The sequence below is a fragment of the Primulina huaijiensis genome, chromosome 3 (genome assembly GCF_012295235.1).
Source record: "Primulina huaijiensis isolate GDHJ02 chromosome 3, ASM1229523v2, whole genome shotgun sequence".
NCBI classification, from domain to species: domain Eukaryota; kingdom Viridiplantae; phylum Streptophyta; class Magnoliopsida; order Lamiales; family Gesneriaceae; genus Primulina; species Primulina huaijiensis.
The window spans coordinates 2590796-2609382 of record NC_133308.1 but is presented as its reverse complement, the minus strand read 5'-3'; the positions used below and the strand labels follow the sequence as shown (position 1 = coordinate 2609382).

The 18587-nt window shown below is 35.2% G+C and overlaps 1 protein-coding gene across 2 annotated transcripts; it reads left to right on the top strand.

The window, feature by feature from the left end:
• The first annotated feature begins 3098 nt into the window (after positions 1 to 3098).
• LOC140973031 (phospholipase SGR2-like) lies at positions 3099 to 18462 on the top strand. Of its 2 annotated transcripts, XM_073435557.1 has the most exons (21): positions 3101 to 3977; positions 5189 to 5289; positions 5439 to 5630; positions 8538 to 8693; positions 9408 to 9479; positions 9561 to 9713; positions 10300 to 10350; positions 11278 to 11448; positions 12517 to 12666; positions 13470 to 13535; positions 13646 to 14176; positions 14254 to 14308; positions 14411 to 14541; positions 15237 to 15309; positions 16042 to 16144; positions 16223 to 16316; positions 16434 to 16496; positions 17233 to 17281; positions 17389 to 17492; positions 17643 to 17689; positions 17812 to 18462. In XM_073435557.1, the coding sequence occupies exons 1-21, from the start codon at positions 3773 to 3775 to the stop codon at positions 18038 to 18040; spliced, it is 2796 nt and encodes a 931-aa protein (XP_073291658.1). In that variant the 5' UTR covers positions 3101 to 3772; the 3' UTR covers positions 18041 to 18462. The 2 variants fall into 2 exon arrangements, with proteins under 2 accessions (XP_073291659.1, XP_073291658.1); XM_073435558.1 differs by lacking the exons at positions 17643 to 17689; positions 17812 to 18462 and having other exon boundaries at positions 3099 to 3977; positions 17375 to 17493.
• Positions 18463 to 18587: the final 125 nt, after the last annotated feature.

Sequence of the window (18587 nt, the reverse complement as noted above, 5' to 3'; positions counted from 1 at the left end):
AACATTTCGAGTTGACAATAAACATACATGTGACCATCTGCTGGAGGCATCAATCAATACCATAAAGTATCTGAATGGTCCACATGGTGGATGGATTGGTCCACAAATATCACCCTGAATACGTTCAAGAAACATTGGTGATTCAGTTTGGATTTTGGCTGGTGATGGTCTTATAATAAGTTTTCCAAGAGAACATGCTTTACATTGAAACTTATTATTCTGAAAGATCTTCTGGTCTTTCAATGGATGACCATGTGTATTTTCTATAATTCTTCGCATCATTGTTGAACCAGGATGTCCTAATCGATCATGCCAATTGGTTAATATTGAAGAATTATCAATTACCATGTTTGATTCAATGGGACGTATATGTGTATAATGCAATCCAGTAGGGAGCATTGGTAGTTTTTCAATCACATATTTCTTTCCTGATTTATATGTGGTAAGACACATATATTTCTCATTCCCTTCATTCATTGTTTGAGTATCATACCCATGGGAATATATATCATTAAAACTCAACAAATTTCTTTTCGATTGTGGTGAATATAAAGCATCATTGATCAAAAATTTTGTACCATTAGGTAACAAAAATTGTGCTTTACCACATCCTTTAATCAAGTCTACAGGACCTGATATTGTATTCACCGTTGTTTTTGTTGGTTTTAGTTCCAAGAAATATCTTTTATCTCGGAGGATAGTGTGCGTTGTACCACTATCGGGTATGCAAACTTCAGCTTTGCTCATAGCATTTTCCATATTTGAACTTCAAAAAATATGCAATGAAAAAAAATTAATGACAATACATATTTAAATATAACACATATCATAATTGTACAATAAAACATTATCATATAAATACATGAAAAATAAATTATTGTACATTTATATTCTACCACTATATTGTTCATTTTCAGAGAAATCATTGAGAAAATCTGCAGCATCAATATTGTTCATTTCTATCCCACCAACATATTGATCATTTCCAGAGAAATCATTCATAAAATCAGCAGCATCAAAATGAGTTGAATCACTCAAACGGTCACTTCGCTCAGTGAAGTTGGTCTCCTTTTCTTTCCCCTTTATCGATTCTTTATAAAGTTTGCAAAGATGCTCAGGGGCTCGACAAATACGAGACCAATGTCCTGGAGTACCGCATCTGAAACAAGAACTTTCAAATCTTTTCGAGTGATTTTCATTAACACTCATGTTTTCTTGATGCCTTTTCTGTGGATGGTTTGGGACGTTATTTTGAGATGAGTTATAGAAATAACTATCTCGATTATTTTCAAAACCACGGCCGCGTCCACGACCACGACCACTTCCTCGTCCACGTCCACGTCCACGACCTCGACCTCGACCTCGACCTCGACCAAAACCTTGTCTTTGAATTTGATTTTGGTTTCCAGGTTTAAATTCATTTTTACTTACAGCATTTACTTCTGGAAATGCTGTTGATCCAGTGGGTCGGGACTGATGATTTCTCATTAATAGCTCGTTGTTCTTTTCCGCCACAAGAAGACAGGCGATGAGTTCAGAATATCTCGCAAATCCACGCACTCTATATTGTTGCTGTAGTGTTATATTTGATGCGTGAAACGTGGAAAATGTTTTTTCAAGCATTTCCGATTCTGTAACCTCATGTCCACAAAATTTTAACTGCGAGATTATTCTATACATCGCTGAATTGTAATCACTGACTTTTTTAAAGTCTTGGAATCTTAACATATTCCATTCATCACGGGCGGTCGGAAGTATAACTTCCCTTATATGTTCAAATCTCTCTTTTAATCCTTTCCACAGAGCCATGGGATCTTTTTCGATGAGATATTCACATTTTAAACCTTCATCAAGGTGTCGTCGTAAAAATATTATAGCTTTTGCTTTTTCTTGTGATGAAGATATACCATTTTCTTTAATGGTCTCGCTTAGACCCAATGACTCAAGATGCATTTCTACATCAAGAGTCCATGGCATATAGTTTTTCCCAGTAATATCAAGAGCGATGAATTCGAGCTTTGCCAAGTTTGCCATGGTGGTACTAAAAATTACGATGCATTTTATTAGTTAATGAATATTGCAATACAAAGTAATGGATAAACAACAAGTACAAGTATTCGTAAAAATAAAGAAAACACACGAGGAGGATATTCTCCGATAAATACAAGACTGGTGAGTATGATAACCAAAATAATTAAAAATAACCTCGTGAAAGCCATCTTCTTTTTTTCTTCGAAAATTTGATGAAGAATAATTTTTAGAGAAGAAGAGAAAGTTGGAGTGATTGAATGTATTTGTGAGATTGTATTTATAGAGCAAAAACTAGCCGTTTTGTTACCGTTTATTACCGTTGGTGTATAAGAAAATAAATGTATGTATTTGTATAATTTTATGGTAATAATATGGTGTATATAATATTAGTCATATTTAAATAATTATGTATATCATATCACATTATTATAATTAGGTGTCATAAGTTATTTTGTTTAAAAAACCTTATAGGCTTTTATACTTGTCGTATCCCTTACCGGGAGTGTGGGATGTCGTCTTAACATCCTCCCAGGATTTATAACAAGTTTTTGAAAAAATTATTTTTATTATTTCTAACAATAACATTATATTATATATTACATATATAAACAATAAATAAATAACAGTAAAATAAATATTATTACTTTTGTTACCTTTTTCTTCTGTTCGGAGCTTGGAAAAATATGGAGGACTTTTAGAGCTTCGTGCTGATAACGTGTTGTGAAAAAGTAAAAATTTACGGTAAAAAGTAAAAATCTCAAACTCTCAAAATTATCACACTACACACTTTATAATATTTTTCTCTCAACTCAATTGTGATTTTCTTCACAAATGAGAGATCTATTTATAGAAAATTTTTACAAATAATCCAAAAATAAAATACATCATTACCTACATCATCACACACTAATTTTCAATATTCAACACCTAATTTTACCTAATTTTCAACATTCAACATTCACATTTTCAACACAAATATTTAACACATTTTTAAATAAATTTTCAACAAAGTTAAGTCTTTTCACAAACCCAATTATAAATAAATAATAATCTATTAAAATCCGAATGAGGCGATTGAGACTCACATTTGGAGATTGTTGAACCTGACATTCAACACCTGCTCCGCTCCCCCATCCCGTTATCAATCTTTTTTCCATGTTTACGATTTGAAATTTACCAAAGTTTTCCCTTAATTGATTTTCTTCTTTTGTGTTCGCCATTGGGCCCGTAATCTTTCTTTGATTACGGCACGTTAATGTATCCTGACATTATCATAGTTTGAGCATGCATTGAATTTCAATGCATGTCGCGAAGATCATCCCATCCAATCCCATTATTGGAACTTAGGTTAAATGATTTATGATTGCTTGATCTTTTTCATTAAATAACTTCGATTGACGGTTTCCTCCAGTTTTATGGATTGAAGTTGGGGGGAATAGCATGATTCATACCGTTTTGGTCTAAAATCCGAAATTTGTTGAGTAGCGGTGAGAAAAAAGGAAAGCGGATGGATCCCGTTTGGCGTTTTTGCTGATATTCCGTTTGTTGATTATTATTTTCTTGGTATATGTTGAGTCAGCTGGAAAAGGTGCGTGTTTGGGAAGGAATTTTGGATAAAGCAAAGGAAGCCCCAACGTTACTGTAGTACTTGTTTTTTTTTTTTTAAAAAAATATATATACATATATATTTAGTGAAACCTATGATAAATTTGATTATTTTGAGGTGAAAAAAACGGAAATAATGGAACTGAATGTGGGGGCTGGTGCTGGGGAGGTTGATGAGACCTCACCGGACATGTTAAAGAACACGCCGTCTAATATAAGGAGATTGGCTAATGAGATTGATCAATGTGAAGGCAGGCAGAAATACCTCGTTCGCACTAACAGCCCCTCAGATGGCGGCGATGTTCGGTGGTACTTCTGCAAGGTCCCTTTGGCTGTAAATGGTCAGCACCTATTCATTGAACTTTGAAGGAATTTCTCTTATTTTATCTGGAAATATACCTCAGAAAGTTATTGTGTTTGAATCTTTTTTAATCTGCATTATCTGTAGTTTTACTGCTTTCATTTACTTGTTATTTCACAAAGGTTGCTTGTGAGATTTGAATATTGATTGGAGCATCTCAAATTGTGGCCACAGACATAGGGATTGTGTACGGTATAGTCAGATGTTATTTTTCCATGATTAGCTGATCAATTGACAGATATCAAATTTATCTTGTACTCTTATATGAACTTCTTGTGATCCTGTGGAGATCAAAAGAGTTGAGGGAGATGCGAAAGACATGAAGCAGATGGTATCTGTTTCTGGTTGATTCTATCATGATTGCCTTCACCTTTTTGGCATCTTTATCTGCGTGATAAGCACAGAGATCTTCATTTATGTAGATCCTATGATGTAAAGAGGATTTCTTCTTGTAACAAACAATCATTTTAAATAGTGGTAGGTTGGCTAAACTAATAAATAAATTAGGAATGGCAGGCATTAGCATCTGACGTGTAGAAACTCCATTTTAATCAAATTTTTAGGCTGATTTCATACATAATAAATTATTATCTTCTTAAAAGCAAAGAAGAAAGGATGAAAAATGTAGACTATATAAATCAAGAGCTTTGATCAATTAATCTAGAGTCAGCCCATGTGTTAGGAAGGCAAAAATCCATGGGCTGGAAGCTAGTTTGCCGGAAATAGTGGAGGCAGCAAAATGAAGGAGTAGATTCTGAAAGTGTGATTTTATCAATATGCTTTAGGAGCAAGTTCTACTTTAATCAAGTGAAAAAGGAGCCCTGCCATGGTTAAGGAACTTTAAGCTTGTGTCTTGCTGACTGCTTTTTATGCTTTACATGGGACAAGGATACTATGAAGTACTCTCTGAAATTGCCCGATTCTTTAGAAGGAGGAAGCTGTGGTGTTTTAAATAAATTGTGTTTTATGCTATGAATTGTGGGTTCTGAGGCAACTCCTGCTTTTGTGGGCATGCTTACTCGGGAGGAACTTTTTATTAGATCAACTACCTCGAGTGTCCAATCTAAACTACTTATGACCATTATCCATATGCTTAATTTATTGATATAATGAGATTCATACGATAAAAAAGCACATGCTTTGGATCTGTGATATAACATTATGTGTAATGTCTATTGCTCGCTGTGGCAGAACTTGCTGCGTCAATTCCTCGAACAGAAATTGTGGGAAAAGGTGATTATTTTCGATTTGGTATGAGGGATTCTCTTGCGGTAGAGGCATCTTTTTTGCAGGTCATGTCATTTTCCTTCTTTTCATTTGTTTCTGTTGCTCAAGTTCTTACTTATGAAAGTGGAAACATGTATTCAAAGAATATACAGAAGCATTCATTATTTATAATAAACTTGTCAAATTACTGAGGTGCTCTTTTGCATTTTAACAGAGAGAGGACGAGTTGCTTTCAAGTTGGTGGAAAGAGTTTGCTGAGTGTAGTGAAGGTCCAAGGGGGCAGTCTAGTATTATTTCCAGTTCAAATATACAGATGAAACATTTTTCATCGGAGAGTTCCAAATGGAAGCAGTATGCAACTGAAGAAGATAGAGTTGGTGTCCCTGTAAAGGGAGGGTTGTACGAGGTACTGTTTTCAGTAGTCCTCTTACAGTATTACTGTGTAATGGTGGCCGGTAAAGTGAGAAATGTGAGTATTTAGCCGTAACCATTCCTTATTCTCGTCAAAGTGACTAATAGATTTTTAAAATTTCTGTTTATCGGGATGGGAATGTTGGCTGGTATTCTAAAACAATCACATCTACACAACAACTTTGTAAAAAAAGATCTTCTATCTTCTGCTTGGAGTGAGGATGGTTATCAGGCCCCATTGCAGAACCAAGACTAAATTCTGAAATTACTTTTCAAATAGACAACTCTAGAATGGGTGAGTGAGGAGCATGTGAGTGAGAGAACATGAGCACGTTGGACAAATCTGTGTTGATATAGTGAAGATAGATGTCGAATCTCGGGCATTAGAGACGGTCACCAGCAAGAACACCGGGAAATAAGTGCTATGTTGGAGAAAGTGTTACGTGGCGTGGGAGCCACCTCTTAAACATGCGGGACAAAGTGCTATATGCACGAGAACCAATTATTGAACTTGTAGGAGCTATCTCTAGATTCCCGGGGCCGGTGGATCAATGAGACAAGATCGCGACATCATCTTCGCGTTCTGAAAGATGGGTGAATGTAATATCATGTACCAGAATGAGGAGTTTAAAAAGATTTGATATGTACTACTCTTATCGTCAAAGTGCATATTCTTTTCGAAAGCTCATTAGTTAAAAACTCTAAAGTTAAGCATGTTTGGCGTTGGGCAATTTTGGGATGGGTAAAACCCCCTTAGAAGTTTCTTAGGAAGTGTGAGTGAAGACATAAGCACATTGGAAAGACCTATGTTGATACAATGATGATAGTCGTCGAATTTGGGATGTTACAAATTGTCACGCCTAGGGCCTGTGCGACTGCATAACAGACCCCTATAGTAACTACTCCGTATTCGTCATCGCTTTACGAAAATGATTAATTCAAGTTACTATAGGAGTTTATTTAAGCCCTTATAATCATGAAGCATTTAAACTTTCATTTTCGACTATTGTGAGACAAGGGATCTTAATCACCCCTACTTCATAACGCGACGTCCTCGTTGTGGCTTGCCTCTCAATCCACTAGAGCCGGGAGTCTCTCAATCCACTAGAGCCGGGAGTCTAGAGATGGATCATACAATTTGAAGATGTGGCCCCTGTGATGTGGTACCTTGCCCCGCAGGTTCAAGAGGTGGTTCTCACCTACGTTGCACTTTGCCCTGCATAACACTTATTTGCTGTCGGTGGCCATCTCTGATACCATACTGTCAAGCCCCGGGACTAGGCTCGCGCTTGCGCGACTGCACAATGAGCCCCTATAGCAATTACATCGTATCCGTCCTCACTTTACGAAAATTGTTAAACTAAGTTGCTATAGGAGTCTGTTGTAATCTTTATAAAACATTTTAAACTTTCATTTTCAACTAATGTGAGACAAGTGTATCACATTCGTTTTTCTCCAATGTTTTTTGAATGGACCGGTTATTTCAAGGTTAAAAGATTTCATCAGTTTTATAAGGGTGCCTCTTCGAGAGAGATATCAAATCTTAACTCTTGACTGATGGATAAGAATAACAGCAATCCTTCTTTTTTAGAAAATTAAGTATAATGCAAGTCTTTACAGTTCTCCTATCAGGCGCTTTAATGCAAACTATGGTTTGTCTTACTATCAACCATACTTAAAACTGTGGAGAATAAAGTTAATGTGGCTGGAGAGCTGGGCTAGTATTATACAACATTTAGTTTGGAAAATAGTAATATTGTCTCATTGTGATTCTTGCATTTGAACTTGCTGCAGTTTTTCACATCTGCACATTAGTTTTCTGGTCTCGTTACTTTTCCATTCATCGAATTGTCCAAGAAAAGGACATGGCTTTCATCTTTTATAGTATGTTGCAATTCATTGAAGATTGTCATTAAAACATTAACCATGCACTTATAAGTTATAACTACAATATTTTATTTAAGATAAGTGATCCTCGAGTGTTGTTTGCATATATCCTATCGAGCTTTTATTTGAACGACGACTAATTCCTACATCATTGGAGGAATTTTGTAAATTAGTATTTTGGTGAAACAATGCTGACATTTCAGATGATTAAGGGATTCTATATTCAGATTAAATAATTGGTCTTCAGTATTCTTTAAACAAAAATCTCTCTTGGTTATTATTTATTGCATATTAAGACTAAGTGTAATATTGTGCCTTTGTTATGCTTGCACAAGAAAAATTTTACCCTACTAAAAATTGTTTTAAACTTATTTACTCTATTCGAAAAAATCTTGGACTAATTTTGTTTCTGAAAGTCATACCATTACCATCATGCTTTTGTCAAGGCTCGCACGAGAAAATTGATCCTGCTAAAATAATTTTGTTCATACACACATTTTGATGAGATGTGGATGTGCTAGTTGTCCCTAATGAAAAATAATATAACTAACATTTTCTGACATCACTAGCCAGATATATCGAATTAACTTGTGTTTGTTTTTGCTGCAAATAATTTGGTGTGAAGCCAATGTTATGATCCCAAATTATGGATCCTTTAATGGGGTGACTGATCGGTTGATTGTTAAGATTCATAACATTTTAAATTTGAGGCTCATTAAAGAGAATCTCTTTATAGCTTGATTTTAAAGCTCGTTGGGATAGAACCTTAGATCTTATAAGACAAGTTTGTGAATAATTTTTTTATATCCTTTATTGATTCAATCCTTTAATATATAGGAGAATCCATTGATTTAAAAGATATATAGATTCAATCCTCCAAAATATAGATCACCTTATCCTAACTAAATATAAAAAGATAATCATGTCTGTTTTCTCCAAACTTGGACCCCCACATCATGAATGCATCAGCTCTCTGTCAAAAACACATAAAATTTCTGATAGCCTTATTTCGCAGGTGGATTTGGCCAAGAGACATTGTTTTCCTGTTTATTGGAATGGTGAGAATCGGCGTGTGTTACGAGGTCACTGGTTTGCTCGTAAAGGTGGTCTTGATTGGCTTCCACTACGTGAAGATGTTTCTGAGCAACTGGAATATGCATATCGCAGTCAGGTTCCAAAATTTTATCTTTTGATTCTATCACTCGATGCTCCTCTTTGTTGTTCTTCAACTACCTATTTATTTCTTGTTCTCGAGTTTCTTGAGTTCAGGAGCATAATTATTGTCATAAAATAGGGCGTTTTTTGTTGCCCTGATAAAAGGAGGATAGATAAACACTGATCCCACATCACATGTATGCTTCACATTTTCATTTCCGTCAATAAATCCATGGGCCGTTGTTCGTAAATTGTATATTTTGTTGACAAAATATCTCACCATATTGGCGAGTTGTTTTTTGTCGGAGCTACAATAGACTGAATTAAATGGTAAATTACTTGGATTCCGCTCATTTTATTTTTCATGGAACCATTTGCAGATTTTGGAGGAATGATTATAAATGTGTAAATGTGATCTTACATTTACTCATGCAAACCAAACAGTTGACTAAATGTCTCATACAATTACTTAACTTGTTACCAAACCTTTTATCGTATGACTATATATCACTCTCTTATCTTACCAACCCATAAAATACACCTTTAAACTAAGAGTCTTCGTCTGATTTTGTCCTTCTTTCGGGGATAATGTGTTAAGCCTTCAATCAATTTATGACGTAGTTTTTCATTATTGTTTTTTCATATTTTTGGGTTTGGGCTTTAAGTCTTTGAATTAGGGTGTATTAACTTTCAGAAGACGAATACATGAAGCTGGGTGCCATGTTTTCAGGTTTGGCATAGAAGGACATTTCAACCATCAGGTCTCTTTGCCGCTCGTGTTGATTTACAAGGCTCAACCACGGTAGGATCCTCTTCGTTTATTGAAGGTTATTTTTGATGGTTATTAAATTGAAATTGTCTTTTACACACTTTTTGGTTGCAGGGGTTGCACGCCCTTTTCACCGGGGAAGATGACACATGGGAATCTTGGCTAAATGTTGATGCTTCCGGGATTTCAAGTGTTATAGGTTTTGGAAGGAACAACATTAAGCTAAGACGAGGATATGCTTCCCCTCAATCAAAAAAACCAACTCAAGTATTGCTTTGCAGTTATAACTGTTGTTTTATGAACAAATATGCCATTTCCATGCGAAGTAGAGAACTTAGGTTAAGTGGACATTATTGAAGCATTTTTATTACCGCAACCATCGATCCTTTTAGTGATTACTAAATGTTATATAATGAACTAAATTATATCTGATTATTCGACATGAACTCTAATACAAACTTGTCAAAGTTGAGATATTTGATATTGTTATTTTATACATGTAAATTGATATATTATTTCTGAACTACAAGTTTGCAACATTTGCATTGGATATGTTGTAAAATGAAAAATATAAATTAATGTGAAAGTGTGAGTTTTTTCCTTCTCAAAATAGAGGCATTGGAAAGAGGTGTTGGACTTTTTGTGGATAGCTTTGACTATGCTGGCTTTTCTGTTTCTCACTCCCAAAACTGTCGAAAGTTTCATTCTAAAAATCCACAGTAGAATTTTTCATCTCTATAACTTTTGTAATAAGTGAACACATAGGATGTCTTGATGAATCGAGTTTATACCTCTTTCTTGTTCTCAGAAATGAAAATGAAAAGCACCATGCACTTTGTCTTCCATATTTCAGGATGAATTACGTCAAGAGAAGGAGGAGGAAATGGACGATTACTGTTCGCAGGTACGCAAAACAATGTTGAGGAGTAGTTATATGTTCTGACATGTTTTGATAGTTCTGATGTATATTCAATCAGATAAATGATTTTCCTGGACTAGGTAATTAAAGTCTAGTGATATAGATTATTGGTTCCCATCCTACTCTGAATTATTAGTTATCATGGTGATTAATGGAATTGACTTATTTGGTGAAGATTGTACTTCTTGTACTCTGCATTTTGTGTCCTAGAAATTCTTATTGTCACTGTGAAATAGCAGAGTCGATAAATTATCTTTGAATTTGACTCTTTTGTCTTTTACCCTGATGTGTCTTTTAAGACTGAAAGACCCTAGAGAGAAGTTTGGCAGATTTCTCATCATATATCCTCTAAGTTTTAGTTTATTTTCCTTCTTCACATCATGGCTATCTTATATTCTCATTCTCAGGATTTTCAACATCGACAGTCGGATGGCAAGAATTTCTGATGATAATTGCTTCAGTTGAAAAACTTGGTGATAAATGAGAAATAATGTGTATCTTGTCAGTCTGTACTTACTTTTTTTACATGCTGGATCTGTTTTCAAGTTGTTGCTGATAAAAATAGTTAAATGTCTATCAAATCATTGGGTCATATTATTTTTTTAGGTATGTGGTGCTACTTGTGACTTGTCGGTCTGCTCGTGAGTGTTTCTGGAACGAAGTTTTTTTTTTACTATATGGTTCTTTAATTGGAGATTTGAATCTAAATTTATTGGAGCTTTTGACTTTGGTGTGTATTGCTCTATTTTCTGAAGTTTGATAAAAATTCTTGTATATTCTGATTTCAACTGGCAGTTACCTAGCCTTCCTTTTTTTTCTTTTATATTTCCTCTCACATTTAGTGATGATTATATAATTTCAGATTTAGAATCTGCCAAGTTACGAGTAGCAAACTACTTTCTTTTGTCGTAGGTTCCTGTTCGACATCTAGTATTTGTGATTCATGGTATTGGTCAAAGGTTGGAGAAGTCTAATTTGGTGGATGATGTTGCAACTCATCGACACGTAACGGAAAGGCTCGCCGAAAGACACCTAACTTCTCACCAACGTGGCACCCAAAGAGTCATTTTTATACCATGCCAGGTCTGGTTCACTCAATAGCATTGTAAAGTTATGTGGACCTTTTTGTTGTTTTAGGGATTGGTGTGTGTCCTATGGTTCTTTCATTTGTCCTCCTTTGATGTAAGACAAGTTTTTAGAATGTATTCCCAGAACAAAAAGCGGAAGAATGATAGCTGGGATTTTCATGATGCCAATAGCTGAAAATCTACAGAAACTTTATTACGAAAAGCTCAGAGTATGGTAAATGATGGGTAAAGTGGGTTGGAGCTTCTTATATTTTAAAATGTTATCAGACTAAGGACTATATGATGGTTGTTTCAGTGTTGCAGACGGTAATATTAAATATATATATATAGTTTCAGTGTTGCAGACGGTAATATTNTAAGAAACCTGGTTGTTTTTAACTTAAAATAAGTATTTTGGGGAGACAAATGGCTGTATTTACCAGAATTGTGAATCTTTTGTATACCATTATTATTTCCTGATTTCTCTGCTAAGATGTAATCCACATTCTTGTTTATTCTTTGATCATTTTATTTTATGAAAGCAATGGGATTATTGTTGGATATTAATAAAAGATATTAGTGGCCACTTGAAGAAGGTATTGTCAACGTGATAAACCAAATAACTTAGTGGTGAAAATGCTTGCTTGGCTGCCTCTCGCTGTTGATCCCAAGTAGTGAAGTAGTTAAAAATGTGATCTATTTTGGTGACTCTCAACCACTAGTTGTATTGGGTTGTCAGAAGTTCTGCCATTTATGAGGTTTCTCGTACATGACTTTGCTGTTTATTTACTGCGGAGGGATTTTCTAAACGTAGAACCTTTTACTAAGGTAGATTTAGGTTTCATTCAAGGGCATTGCTTTGTGGAGATTATTGTAAGTCCGTTACTGGTTATTTACTTCAGTTGAATTTTATTTTTGTTTTAACTGGCTACCTGATGGGTAACTATCGGGCTGCTGGCTGTGAATTTGGAATTTGCTGACGTTCTGTATTTTAAGTACTTATGGTTCTTGTGATTTATCTTATGGTGTCTATTCAACTCCGTGATCATCATGTGCTCCTTTTTGTTCCTTGTCTTTTTTCCAGTGGCGGAAGGGCTTGACGCTTGGTGGTGAAGCTTCAGTTGAAAAAATCACTTTAGATGGCGTCCGAGGGCTGCGTACGATGTTGAGTGCAACTGTTCATGATATATTATACTACATGAGCCCTGTTCATTGTCAGGACATTATTGACTCGGTACCCCCTCATTTAATCACTTTTGTTTGTATCACCTTGCAAGTCTTGAATGTTTCTTATTTTTTTTCATGTCTTGATGATACTCTTGTATTAATCTGAAAGTCTTGTCTTGTTCATCCTCTGAAAGCCGTATCAGGATCTCACACTTGCAGTCATATCATATAAGGAGTTGTTATATCTATCTTTTCATGGTGGCTGTTTAATTATCATTGATCACTTATCAAGGTACTAATTTGATGAATCATATGCCAACTTGAGCAAGAACCTAAAAAATGAGGGGTTTGCTCTTTTTATTTTATATTTATTTTCTTTTAGCTTGGGGAATATTACTTTTTAAATACATGCGCCCTTTTTTCTGCACCAAAACATGGATTTGTTTTTATTTGAATCGGACAGTAAGGGGGCTATGTGCGAGAGAGGAAAACCAAAAGGTGGAGATAATAAATTTGTGTGTTTGTAAACAAGGAGATGAGTTTTGGCCAGGTCTGTTTTTACAGCAGGAGGTGAGTGCCATAACTACAAACTTGGTGCTCCGTACTATTCTAAAACCCCCTGAAACCCACACCCACATCACCTTCATTCCCCATATGCCCCTCCATGCTACTTGACGATTGTAATAATAAATATTGGTTTTCATGTTCTCATTGAACTGGCGAGATCATTACTTGCCAAAAAAAATCAAATTTTTTATTCCTTTTCATCTGTCAAATAGCCATCTTATTCTTTCTATTTGATCGATGATATCTGTTAACAAATGTGTCTAGGGCAATTGTTAATTTGTAAAGTGTTTGCATCTTCTTCAGGTATCCAATCAACTTAATAGATTGTATTTGAAGTTCTTAAAGAGGAATCCTGGTTATGATGGAAAGGTACTGAGGCAAAAAACAAAAAGAAAGCTGCCAATTTAATTTGAGCATAATAAGCTAACATTAAAACTTTTTGTTAAACTGAATTGTCCAATTTTAAATCTACTTTGTAGGTTTCCCTGTATGGTCACTCTTTGGGAAGTGTTCTAGCTTATGATATCCTTTGTCATCAAGAAAAGTTGTATTCAAATTTCCCGATGGAGTGGATGTACAAAGAACGACGAAATGAGGCAAATTGTTCTATCAGGAATAATATATCTTCTGACTGTAATTTCATGTCAAATATAGGGGATGAGAGATCTGAGAATGTTGATATTGAGAGCATTGTTGGCCATGTGGATAACCAAGATATTGTGGAAGAATCTATGCAGGGATCATGTATTCCATTGGGACCTCCTGCATTATCAGTTTCTGATGAATCCAATACCACAGATACTGATTACCAGAAAACAAATGATGCCTTGTCCTCAGATGAAAATGTTAATAATTCTTTTGGCAATTCGAATCTCATGGGCTCCTATAAAAGTTATATGGTAGATGACCCTAATATCTTGAGCAGTGAGGTTGTACTGTGTGATGGTGATAAAGATGATGAGGATATCTTTGATAATAAAGATGAAGCAATTAAATTAATGAAGGAAGAGGTGGTTCCTTTGACTATTCTTTGAGTTTCTTATTCTGGTATCCTGTTTGACATTCTTGCCACTCACTTGAGTTCCAGATTCGTTTGCTAAAGGCAAAAGTAAAAAAAATTGAAGCTGAATGTGCTAATGATGGTATGGGCTGTGTGATTGAAGATGATGTAAACATTCTTTTTGGACTATAGTTGTTCAGTTCTGGAAGTTCTGATTGTTTAAATGTTTGTGTCTGATGCGAAGAGTTACCAGAGAATGCTAAAAAGACTACCGCAGCTGTGAGTCAATCTGATTACAAGAGTGTTCGGCCAGAGCTTGAAGATTCCTTGAAGAATTACACTCCTCTAATAAGATACACAAAGTTAGAATTTGAGGTAAATTTCTCTCATTTTTTGTTGTTTGCTATCTGGTCAGTAGCTTGTATAAGCCATGCACAAGTTTGCATCGTAACCTACAGAATGCACTTGATATGGAGCACTTAATTCACCATGCATGTGGGATTTTAGTCAGAAGTTATAATTAGTAAAAATTTTATTTAGATCCAATGCGTCTTCAGACATTAGGCCTCATCAATATTTGACGTCTCCAATGAATGGGATTTAGACATGGATCTCTTCGGTGGTTTGTCCCTCGGGTTCTTTGCTCTCAATTTTGTAGCACTTTACTCCACATAGTAATTTGTTTACCACAAGTCATAGGCTGCTTGCTCTGATATCTTTTATTGTGGCATTGATCTCTGATCCTATTGGAGGCAAGAAAATTGAGCTGGTGAAACTTGAAAATGGGCTCTTATACCCCTTGCTGAATATTCTATGTTTGCATAAGATTTCTTAGCCAAAACAGTATTAAGTTGGCCATCTTTCCATTTAAATTTCATGTGAAATGGAGTATCACTCTAGTTTCTCGCGGATAAGGCACAACTTCTTGTCTCATATCTCTGTGACCAAATGATTTTGTCGTACACCCACATTACATGCCTCTTTCTAATTTCATATCACCATCATCTTTCTTTTTTTATGCAAATTATGCACAGGCTATGTAAGCTTATACACAAGGATTTTTATTCCAGGTTGACACATTTTTTGCTGTTGGGTCTCCTCTTGGAGTGTTTCTTTCCCTTCGCAATATTCGCATTGGAATTGGTAATAGCTAAGACCTAATACTTGCATGCCCCTATTTTAGTTTTTGTTGTTTTTCCCATGTTTTGAAGAGCTAGGAATTCTTGAAGCTCTGGGAAGGAATGATTTCTTACTTCAAAATAATATCTTTAAGACTCCATTTGGTTGCAGGGAAAAGTAGTAACTAAGATCTTAACTGAATGAAATACGGGTTCTCTGGATTATGTTCTGTAGATCCGGTCGGTTCGATCGAGAACCATTACGGGTCTGGTCCAGAACAAGCCCATAAACCGTTTTAGCTGTCAAACTGGTCGCACTGGCCATGTGAACCAGCTAAAAACCGGTCCGACCGGTTCAGCCTTTTAAATTTTTTTTTTTTAGAATTTGATTATTTCTTATATCTCTTTCAAAAAAAATTATTTTTTACATTTAAAATTTTGTTTTTTGGTGTTTNCACATTTAAGATATTTTGATTTAAAATATATTATTATTTTATATAATATAATAGTGTTCTGGTCCGACCGTTTGATTGAACCATTTTTTTTAAAGTAGACCGGTTTTGTTATGAAAACATTGTTGTAGATAAAATAGCGAAGCTGTCTTAATTTCTCTTTTTTTTAAGTTAGACTGGTTTGATCACCTAACAGAGAACTACTTTTGAAGATGTCTTGATTTCTCTTTAGTTTTTTGTCCATTCTATTTATCAATTGAGCGCATAATCATTGTGTAAGATACTTTCTACTGTTTGGATTCTAGGCGAAGGGAAAGAATATTGGGGAGAGGAAAACATAAACGAGGAGATGCCAGCATGTCAGCGAATGTTTAACATCTTTCATCCTTATGATCCTGTGGCATATAGGTCCGTCTTGTACAGCTATGAACAGGATTATTCATGAATTAAATTCTTGATGAATCGGATAAATTAAATTCCTTTCAGAATAGAACCACTGATCTGTAAAGAATTTATACACAAACGGGCAGTTATTATCCCTTACCACAGAGGTGGGAAGCGGCTGTATGTTGGGTTTCAGGTTGGTGCATTAGAAAGTCCGAAATGGTTTATGTGCATTCTTTCATTGTGAAACCAAAAGGTTGTGATTACTGATAACTAATAATGCCACTTGATGTACTGATACAATGTCACTTAGGAATTCAGGGAAGGATTGGCTTCACATTCTAAGTCTATGGTGGGTCACATGAGCGCTATTCAGGTAGGTAGATTTGTCTATTGATGCTCCATTGTTGATGATTTCTGTTATTTCCCTTTTGTATTTTATCCCCTCTTGACTGATGTAACCTTGGTCGAAACAAATCAAATTTATTTTTTTTCTTACCGTTATATATTGTGTCACACACACACACATATATAGGTTACCTTGTCACTATCAGTATTATTTATATGGAGTAAAGGTTATGTCTGCCTGGTATTGATACTCGGGGAATCCACCTTGTTCAATTGGTTAACCATTTAGGAAGCATTAACTGGTTTTGTTTGTGTATGTTCCTTTAAAACATTAAAGATCGATATAAACTATGAACATGTGAGAAACAGTTGTTGCTCAAATAATTGTGCAGTCTTCTGTTTTTGTGATAAATTAGAAATCGACAAGGATGAATACAGCACGTACAAATTGTTACTTTTCCAGACATAGTTGCTGTGATTATACTTTCTTATATTTTATTGGGGAGTACAAAGCTGATTTTGGATGGCATAAACTAATAGGTTTCTTCTTTGACTTGATGAGATTATTGCTTGTAAAATTCTCATCGTTAGTGTTTGAGTATATAGGTAAGTGCAATTATACAAGCGGATTTTATTATTTTCTGTCATTCTGTGGATTGTATCATGTTGTCACAAGTCAGCATGACTCCTGTTTTGTTTGTAAATGATTAGTATGTAAAGTAGACTTTACTGTTATATTACCTACAAGTCTTATTTTTGCTTAGGTTAAAGTGCTTACACTCTGCCAATCAAGAAGTGAAAATGCCCGTGTTGGTAAGCATTCTTTCTATGGTTCAATTCCTACATATTGTTTGCTGTTATTCATGCAATAGAGGCTGGAAGACTTTCATACACTGAAGAATTTAGAATATCTCGTGCAGAGGAAGGTGAACATATCCAAGAGAAGGAAGAGAGATCATATGGCTCGATTATGATGGAGAAGCTAACAGGAAGTGGAGATGGGCAAATTGATCATGTTTTACAAGTATGTGCTCTTCCTTGTTGATTATATATTCTAGAGCAATTGTTACATCTTTAGGCATGTTTTGTAATTTGCTGATCATATCAGTTCAAACTTCAGGTATGTTTTCTACTTGGCTGATTATTTTTTTCTTTATGGCTTTTACTGATGCAGGATAAAACCTTTCGCCATCCATATGTATCGGCTATTGGGGCACACACGTAAGCGCACCTTTTCAATTATAACCTATCAAATTTCATTTAGATCACTGTTGGTTCCGTGCTTTGGCAGCTTGTTGTACTGAGTGCTGAACTTTTAACTTCGAATGATTATTTTTTCACAGAAACTATTGGAGAGATAACGATACCGTTCTTTTCATGTTAAAGCACTTGTACCGTGATATACCAGATGAACCTTCCTTACCAAGTGAGCAACACCCAAAAGACGAGAGTATCATGAAGGGCTGGTCCGATCCTAGGGAATTGGCTGATGAAGAACTCCCTTTGACCTTTGGTGATACCGTGCTGATAAAAAATTTCTCCCGAAGAGCAAAGAAAATTATGAGTGACTGAACGATATCATTTCACATGTCTGTCACGTGCAGAAATAACTTGTTTCTCGACAATAAATTCAGCTGTGCCCAAGTTTGTAACCAGTGTAAGAGGAAATTTGTGGAACAAACAAGGGACAGCTGATGTGTGTCATACAATTGTCGCTCGATCAGTCGAAATCAGCTGGGTGAAGTATATATTTTGTTCTTTTGAATTTTTACAGCAGCAAATGGAAAGTGGGATTCAGCATCAGAAAATTATAGTTTGTTTGCCCCAAAAAAATCATTTAGGTGTTGTAAAGCAAAAAAAAAGAGTGTGAAGCGCAACATGCGGTTACGCACATTGTTAATGATACTGCACCTTTCACTTTCTTCTCCTGAAGTGTATAATTGATTTTTAACAATGCTACTTTCGTATCATGTCATTTGGCAGATTCTTATTATTACGTAGCTGTTAACTTTAAGAGAGTTACACGTAGAGCCGAGCTCTAATAATATAATACTATCATACCTGTGGCTCAAATCTATTGTTAAATCATTCAAACTCGAGAATGAAAATGGTTCGGTTT